At 47.9% G+C, this 8,881-nt stretch overlaps 1 protein-coding gene across 1 annotated transcript; it reads left to right on the top strand.

The window, feature by feature from the left end:
* Positions 1 to 6,449: 6,449 nt before the first annotated feature.
* LOC102475728 (olfactory receptor 13C7) lies at positions 6,450 to 7,436 on the top strand. Its single transcript, XM_006143234.1, has one exon. The coding sequence runs from the start codon at positions 6,450 to 6,452 to the stop codon at positions 7,434 to 7,436; it is 987 nt and encodes a 328-aa protein (XP_006143296.1).
* Positions 7,437 to 8,881: the final 1,445 nt, after the last annotated feature.

Raw genomic sequence — 8,881 nt, 5'->3', positions numbered from 1 at the left:
GCAGTGCAGACGCATCGCGGACCACCCCCCCCCCCCCCCCAGAAGTGATTTCTCTGTCTCTGTCTCTCTAATTTGAGCTCACATATTCTATAGCAAAAATCTTTCTTTTAAAAAAAAAAAAATCTTGTGCCTGACTAAATCCTTGATTCAATAAAGTCCCTTGCATCTCAGGGTCTCACACACCCTACAAAGCAATTTATATTGTCTAGGCTTTGATCAGTCCAGGCACTCACAGCAATCCAGGAAAGAAAACTCTTTTCCCAGCCCAGATACCCAAGCTAGGGAGTCAGGGCCCAGAGCCTTTGTCATCCTAAGGGCAAGACTGCAACAAAACTGTCTCCAGCTTCTTCATCCAGTGTCTCTCCTATACCTTCCTCACCCCAGCAGAGACCTCCTGGGGCAGGCCGAGGAACCGAGTCTCTGAAGGGCAGGTCCCACAGCTGCCAAACCTGCAACTTGACTTACTTGCAGAGTTTGAACTTTAAATTGGGCAGGGACCACAAAGTCCCTGAGAGCCAGGAAGCAAGTGGGCCGTCTATGTGGCAGGGGACCTGGAGGCTGGGCCTCGGGGCCCTCGGCCCTGGCCTATCCTAGAACAGTGCACCTGCCGGTAATGAACTCAGCACTTGTCCCCTCTGCCTTCCAAGCCTCAGGTCAGCTCACCTAGTTCCAGCGCCCTGCATGCACTATGCCACAGTGCCAGGAGGAAGGAGGTAAGGAGAATTTAGCTGGCATGTAGATCATTCTCATGAAATCTTTTTAAAGCATTTAAAAACCAGAATAATTGCTTGGGAAAGGAGAAGGATGATAATATCAATATCACCTACCACTTAGTAACTATTCTGTGTGTCAGGCTCTGTGCTAAGAGCTTAATATGCTTCATTTCAGGGACCAGCAGATGGCATAATGGTTACGTCGCTGGATTCCCACGAGGTCGGCCACAGTTCAAGTCCCAGACCCGGCAACTTGAAGTTCACACTGGCCTCATGTAAGTGCATGCACACAGACCCTCTGGCAAATTGTGCAAACAAAAAAAATCTCTTGTGCCTAGGGTCAGTGAATGACCTCAGGGCTGAGAGGAGAATGAAGGAAAAGGGACTTCAGCATGGCCATCCCCCTTGAGGGGTGATTTCTCACTTTCTGGCTCTCTGTCTCTTCAGTGAGCACATGCATCCTATAGCAAAAATCTCTCTCTCTTAAAATAAATAAGTTTCATTTCACTGAGTCTTCAAATAGCCCCACAGGAATTTTTCTATTTTTTTTCACATTATAGGTAAAGACGCTGAGGCTGAGGAAATTGTTAGCAAGTGGCAGGACTGGGATTTGAGCCCTGATCAGTCTGACTCCAAAGCCTATCTTTACTTTTTTTGCCACACAGCAAGGAAGTAACAAGGCAAGAATCCCAGATCCAGGCATTTCAAGGAAACTAATCAAAACTTTCATCTCGTTAAAACCCCTCTTCTTTCTTTTTAAATAATGATGAAGCCCAAAGTACATAATAAACTGTAAATAGTTAAAATTAGATTTACCAGGGCCAGCAGGTGGCGCAGTGGTTACAGTGCAGGTCCCCCACACGGCCAGCCACAGCTCTAGTCCAGGAGCTGGTGACTTGAAAACTCACACCAGGCTTGTGTGTGTGCCCAAAATCCCAAGAGAAGAATGGAGGAGAAGGGATTGCAGCATGACCGTTTCCCCTGAGGGGTGATTTCTCACTTTCCCTCTCACTCTGTCGCTCTGTTTCTTTCCAGCAAGTGCACGTGTCCTATGGCCAAAACCTTATTTAAAAAAAAAAAAAAAAAGATTTATCAACCAAAGAAATTGACATATTACCTTGCAAAGTAACCCAGGCTTGTCAGATCTCGGGACTGGAAGGTGATAGAGAGATGTGAGGAACAGTTTTTGAAGTTATTGAGGACCAAGATCATTTAATTGAGTAGCTCCATTTCTCAAGAGACATTGGACCAAGATCATACAACAGAATAAGAACAAGAGTCAAGAATCAAACCTGGGTCCCCTCCTTCCTACATAGGGCTCATCCCATACATCATCCTGCCTGTTAGAAGGTGTAAAACAGGAGGGACCAGCAGTTAGCGTAATGGCTATGTTGCTGGACTCCCACGTAGTCAACGCGGGTCAAGTCCCAGGCCCGGTGGCTTAAACTCATGCCAGGCGCGTGTGCATGCATGCCCAAGATCCCGAGAGGAGAAAGGAGGAAAAGGGATTGCGGCGTGGCCATCCCCCCTGGGGGGTGATTTCTCGCTTTCTGTCTCTCTGTCTCTCTCTGTCTGGCGAGTGCACGCACCCTATAGCAAAAACCTCGCCCCAAAAAAAAAAAAAAAAAAAACAAAGAAAATGTAAAACAAGAGTGAAACTATTGTTTCCAGAGACATCTGATTTTCCAGGGCATAGCAGTGTGTGCTGTACTGGCAGGTAGGTGCTAGTGCAGTTTTCAGAATGTATTACAAAACTCCATCGTATCCAAATGCAGACATGCTGCTCAGTGGTATTTCTGGTTCTCTCCTTTCTGGGCATGTGGGAGGATTAGACAGTGCCTGTGGGTTGTGGGCAGCTATGACATATGGTATTCTGGGTCAAAATATTTAACTGCTGCTGAAAGATGCTCCAGTGTTTCTTTCGTTGGTCATAACTGGTTGTGCCCCAGTTGGTGGAGCCTTCTTCAGCCAGAGTCTCCAAGCACAGTTCCCTGAAATCCCCTAATGGACACACAACATGAGAAAGACATAGACGTTTGTCATGTTAAGCCACTGAAACAATGAGGTGGTACGTTACTGCAGCAGAACCTACCCATCCTGACTGACATGTCAAGGGGACAGCTGCTGCCCCCTGGTGCCCCATCCTTGTCCATGTTGCAGACCCAAACCTGTTGGTAACTTGGCAGCATGATATTTTCTAGATACAGACTGATTTCTTTGGGACCTTGAGCCTGTGGTCTCGTGGGCTGGTTCTAATTTCCATGAATGTGTTATGATCAGACTTAGATTGTGAGGAAAGCCACCACTCTCCTGATGGAGCTCTTCAGAAAGAGTAACTCTTCTAGCAGTCACAATGGCTGCATCATCCCATTGAGGTGTGTGTATTGAAGAGGCGAGGACAGATCTCAAGGTACGACATTAGGATTGGGATTTGGGACAGAACATCCCTGGAAGAACATCTCAATGAACAGTCAGTTCTGATCAATGGCAATCACTGTCACCTCCTGGGCACAGAGCAATGGGGGCCGACTAAGATGAATCAGACACAGTCCTTTCACTTCCATAGCTCAAAGTGTCATCAGAGAGGAAGACATAACAAACAAACTATGATGCAGGGCAGAATGAAAAAAAGTGTCTCTGCTCATGGCTGTCTGACTATCTTATTGTCAGAGTGGTAGTTCTATGGAGGCATCTGAGGTGGTTGCACAAAGGTAAGGCATGAACTGAGCCCTGAAGGATGGGCCCCTGTGAGAAGTGGGACAAGACGGGAATGTGTAGACTTTGTCTAAACCATGGGGAGTGGTTTGAGCAGGTGCACAAGAGGGACATAGTGGGAATTAGCAGGAAGGTAGGCCAGAGCCTGCTTGCAAAGCCCTCAAGAGCCTCTGCCATTCTCACTTGGTCTTTTTGTTAGAGTCAAGGTTTAGGAGGAGAAATGGGGAGTCAGGGAGTTTCCCACCCTCTGCCTCCTTGCAAGCAGCCCCATGCCTGTGTCCACTGTCAGAATTTGAGATGAGCATAAGTCTCTTTGTAACAACATATCCAGCAAAGACAAAGGCCTTCTAGCTTTTCTCCCCTGATTTCAGATTTCACTTTGTTTACACTCTAGACTCAGAATCTCAGAAGTCTGAAGCTTAGAGAAGGAGAGGTGTTCAAAGTCACTGAGCAAGTGTGAGCCCCATGAGAGTGGAAGCCATAGCTGTCTCGGCTGTATTTCCAGCACCTTCATGGGGCCTAGTATATAGCAGATGCTCGATAATTATTGGGTCATTGGAAAAATCATGACATACTCTTTCTATGTTTTTCTGTACAAAAATGCATCATGACTTTTCCAGTGGCCCAATATTTGCCAAGTGAGTAAATGGATGAGCCATCACACTTGGCCAAATCTTTATCTCTTTGCCAAACCTTAGCAAGAGAACGTTTGCCTTTAAATATTCACATGGATACGATTTAAGGCTGGTTACTGACCAAGGTTAACCAACTGCCCCATGTGTCCCAGAAACTGTCCTCTAATAATCACCCTCATTCAAGGTAGAAGAAAGAACACCTGCCGAAGCTCCAGAGAAAGAGGGTGTCATAAAAGATGCTAGAGCCTTTGTCCAAGAGGTGGTGAGTACAGTCCAGCAGGTGCGTCAGGCTAACGATGCAGTCTTCCATCTAGAGCCTCAGTAACATGTCGTTGCACCACCACGGGCAGCTTGCAAGCACCTTCGTGTGTGTGTCTCCTTGGAGCTACACAGCAACCCCAATTTTCAAGGAGGAAATTGAGTCTCAGAGAGGTCAAGTGATTGATCAGTATCACACAGCTAGTTCAAACTGAAGCTAGGAAGCAAATCTGGGTTTTGAAACATGCATTCAGTGTCTGTGGAGTGTCTGCCCTCGACAGCACTTTCCATATAAGGAGCTGGAGGAAAGGAGAGAGTCTTGATACCGAGGTATAGTAAAGAAAACAGGTGCCCCATACACTGCACAGGAACTCAGGGGTATGGCCAAGGGCTGAGAGAGCACCGGAAGGGAGCAAGTAACCCTGCGATGGCGGGTAGGAGGGAGGAGGGCTGGACTGAAGAACGAGCGCGAATGACCTCCTGGGGAGGGGATGGAAGACATACCTGGTCTAGGGCAAAGATGTAAAGACGGGGAAAAGCATGGCTTATTCAGGACAGGGTGAGTCCTTTGACCCCTGCAAAGAGTGGATACAATTAAACAGGAGAAGTGAGGGAAAAAATCCAGCCTGGAAGGACAGACAGGGCTCCATTGCGGTCACAGGACACCGACCTCACAATCTAGGAATAAAGGAAAGGAGGGCAGGGGAGTGGCTTATATCTTATAAAAGCTCACTCGGGGCTGGCAGGTGGTGTGGTGGTTAAGGTGCTGGACTCCCATATGGCTGACCGAAGTTCAAGTCTCGGACCTGACGGCTCTCACTTTCCCTTTCTCTCTGTCTCTCTTTGGTCAAGTTAGAAAGTAATTTTTAAAAAAAATTTAAAAAGCTCACTCTAGCTCTTATTTCTCCTTCAGACCTGGTACACCTGATCATAAGACAGCTTTCTTGTCCTAAAAGACTGTTGTGTTTTGAGGGACACTTAGGCTTCCTCCTGCGAATATCCCAAGAACGCAATGAAGCCAGCTCCGCAGAGCAACGGAGGCTACCTGGGAGAAAATAACAGCCTTTTCCACTCCTCTCCTTGTAAGGCCACACCTACCAGATTAGCACCCAATTTCCTTCCTCACGTGGCATCATTGCCAATACCATTTTCTGTAAGGCTCAGAGAGGCCAAAGCTGAGTCACTTGGCTTTTATGATCAGGGTTAATACCTATGACTAGTAGTCTATCGGGATATGTATATTCTTGTATGTTCTTTTTTAAAAATAAATATTTATTTAATTCTACTTGTTATTATTATTATTTAATTTGACCAGAGAGAGAGAGAGAGAAAGAATAAGTGAGAAAGCAAGCTGCCAGGTTCAGGACTCAAACTGGGGTCAGCCATGTGGGAGTGCAGTGCTTTAACCACCATGCCACCTGCCAGCCCTTCTTGTATGTCCTTTAAAAAAAAAAAATCAATGAATTATCTGTGATTTCTTAAGAGGCCAAAAGTCAGGTTTGTACATGCTCCGGAACCGACATGATGAACCTTTATGACGCAGAGGAACTCCAGCTGAACGTCGTTCATCACTCACCTGCCTTCCAGAGCTCACCTCACTTGATCCAGGGAGACGGTGTAGCACCTGTAACCAGTGTAGACTCATTTGTCCACTTATTTTTCTTACTACCGAAGCCCAGAGCCTGATATAAATAACTAGCATGGAGTAGGTGCTTAATAAATATTCGGCAAATGAATAAATCTGAAAAACTATAGGCCTAGTTCAGTTGTATGAAGTCATAACCCAGAAAAGATGCTTCCTCTCAACAGCCAAGAACACTTCAGATTCCAAAGGAGCATGTCAAACATGAATCCAACTCTATTGTCTTCTCGAGCCAACGCTGGGGAGGACAGAGTGGAGCCTAGGGGACTGGAATGTTCCACATCCTCCCGTAAGTCATGTCAATAGAACTGCCGAGCTGAGAGAGCCAGCTTACGGACTTGAAGATCAGCTCTCTAATTATACGGATGATGAAACTGAATTCCAGAGAGGGAGGCTAACCTGCTGTCCGGGTTGCTGGGCTCCTAAGCCAGTCAGAATTTTTTTCAAAAAGCTACATAGTCCAGATGGGAAAGGAAAGAGAATGAGATGGAGAAGGCAAACCAGACAGCTGTGGCGGAGTATGTCCTGCTGGGGCTCCAGGGGCGCCATAACCTAGAGTTGGTCCTGTTTGTGCTTTGTCTGGGCATCTACTCTGTGAATGTGCTCGGGAACTCCCTCCTCATCGGGCTGAACATGCTGGACCCCCGCCTGCACAACCCCATGTACTTCTTTCTCAGCAACCTCTCTCTCATGGACATCTGTGGCACCTCCTCGTTTGTGCCTCTCATGCTGGTCAACTTCCTGGAAGCCCAAAGGACCATCTCCTTTCCTGGCTGTGCTCTGCAAATGTACCTGACCCTGGCACTGGGCTCTGCAGAGTGCCTGCTCCTGGCGGTGATGGCATATGACCGCTACGTGGCTATCTGCCAGCCGCTTAGGTACCCAGAGCTCATGAGTGGACAGATGTGCATGCAGCTGGCAGTACTGAGCTGGGGGACTGGCTTTGCCAACTCGCTGCTGCAGTGCATCCTTGCCTGGCGCCTCCCCTTCTGCAGCCACAATGTCATCAACCACTTCTTCTGTGAGATCCTAGCAGTGCTGAAACTGGCCTGTGGAGACATCTCCCTCAATGCGCTGGTATTAATGGTGGCCACAGTTATTCTGACGCTGGCCCCACTCCTCCTCATCTGCCTGTCCTACATTTTCATCCTAGTGGCCATCCTTAGGGTACCCTCTGCTGCAGGCCGACGCAAAGCTTTTTCCACCTGCTCTGCCCACCTCACAGTGGTGGTGGTTTTCTATGGCTCCATCTCCTTCATGTACTTCAAGCCCAAGGTCAAGGATCCCGACTTGGATAAGATCATTGCATTGTTCTATGGGGTTGTGACACCCTCGCTGAACCCCATCATCTACAGCCTGAGGAACACAGAGGTGAAAGCGGCTGCCATGGCTCTTCTGGGGGGAGGTCTGCTCCACAGGAAAATGTCCAACTTCTCCTGTTGCCGTCCCTCTCTAACAGCCAGCACAGGCTAAGTTTTGCTGTAGTATGACCTCACATTTTCAGTGGCTTAAAACCACTAAGGTTTATTTCTTGCTCATGCTGCAGGTCCATTAGAGGTTGGCTGGGGGTTCTGCTCTGCATTGTGGTCTTCATTCTCTGGGACTTAGGATGACAAAGCAGCTGCCATCTGGAACATTGCTGGTCACCATGACAAAAAGAAAAGAAAAAGTAACAGCACCTGTGCTTGCTGACTTTTTTTTTTTCTTTTTTCTTTTAATTTGCTGTAGAGCACTTGTGCTGTAGAGCACTTGGGGGTGGGGGAAGGGAGAAAGTGAGAAAGCACCCACCCCTGGGAAATAGCCACACTGCAATCTTTTCTCTTCCACTTTCTTCTTGGGCTTTTGGGCATGTACGCACAGAGGCCCAGCATGTTTATCAAGCTGCCAGGTCCGGGACTCGAACCTCACATTTGGCCATGTCAGATCCAGCCACCTTGGCCATCATGCCACCTCACTGGTCCAGCGTGCTCTGACTCTTAAAGCCACTCAGAAGCAACACAAGGCATGTGGTCACATTTAACATCAAGGGTGAGGGGAGCACAGTACATCTTCCTGGAAAGAGAGAGAGGGGAGGAGAGAGTGGGCTGAGAGACGTGTGAATGGCTAAACTACCACACCCATCCTACAGTCGACCCAAGAGCCATGAGAGATTTGGCTTCCCTCTCCCTGAACCATCTGGCCCTCACTGACTGCTACAGGTTAATCAGTCGAAGAAAGCTCTGATCTGCTCACTCCTGGTGGCTTCGTACTTTGTTGATCAAACTAGGTTGGAAGCTTGCTTTTCAGAGATACCTTGCCTTTATCGGTGCGGGTTGGAGTCAACCACAGGAGAAGTTTTCATAAGATTTGGAAGGCAAAAGTAAAGGTTGGAGTCAACCACAGGAGAAGTTTTCATGAGATTTGGAAGGCAAAAGTAAAGCAGCCCCAGACACTGCAGGAGTACCAGCAGTTGTTGCCATGTTCCAGGATCACCTTGTAGATGCAACCATCCAGCTCCCACCAGAGCACCTTCTTCAGCTGTCCTGGGTCCTGGGCCAAGTGCAGATCTATGGCAAAAGGTGCCATAGAGTGGAGAAGCCAGTGCCACTGAGATTAAAGGCCGTGAGAGCCAGACACCGGCTCCAGACCTCTCACCCTGCATTCTAGTGTTCCCTCACTCTCCCCCACTTCACATTTCAGATTTCCTCCCCAACTGCCAGCCCTGTGGACATGTAGCAGTTCCAGGCCAACATCAAATGCAGAGGTAACAACTTTGCATAGAGCTCTCCAACTGCTCCCATGACCATATAGGTCTAGTGTCTATAATAGATCCCTTTTATCACTCAGTGGTTCTGCTACTTTGATCAGGTTCTGATTGATCCATGACTCTTCTAGGCAAGGACCTTGGTTGCCCCCCAACCCGCTCCCATTAAGTCCAA

Source organism: Tupaia chinensis, unplaced genomic scaffold, assembly GCF_000334495.1.
Source record: "Tupaia chinensis unplaced genomic scaffold, TupChi_1.0 Scaffold000093_1, whole genome shotgun sequence".
Lineage (NCBI taxonomy): Eukaryota > Metazoa > Chordata > Mammalia > Scandentia > Tupaiidae > Tupaia > Tupaia belangeri.
This window is presented reverse-complemented; position numbering and strand designations above follow the sequence as displayed.

Bases quoted from the DNA above. Each gene is read 5' to 3' on its own strand.
- LOC102475728 (XM_006143234.1), top strand. From the start codon at position 6,450: ATGGAGAAGGCAAACCAGACAGCTGTGGCGGAGTATGTCCTGCTGGGG.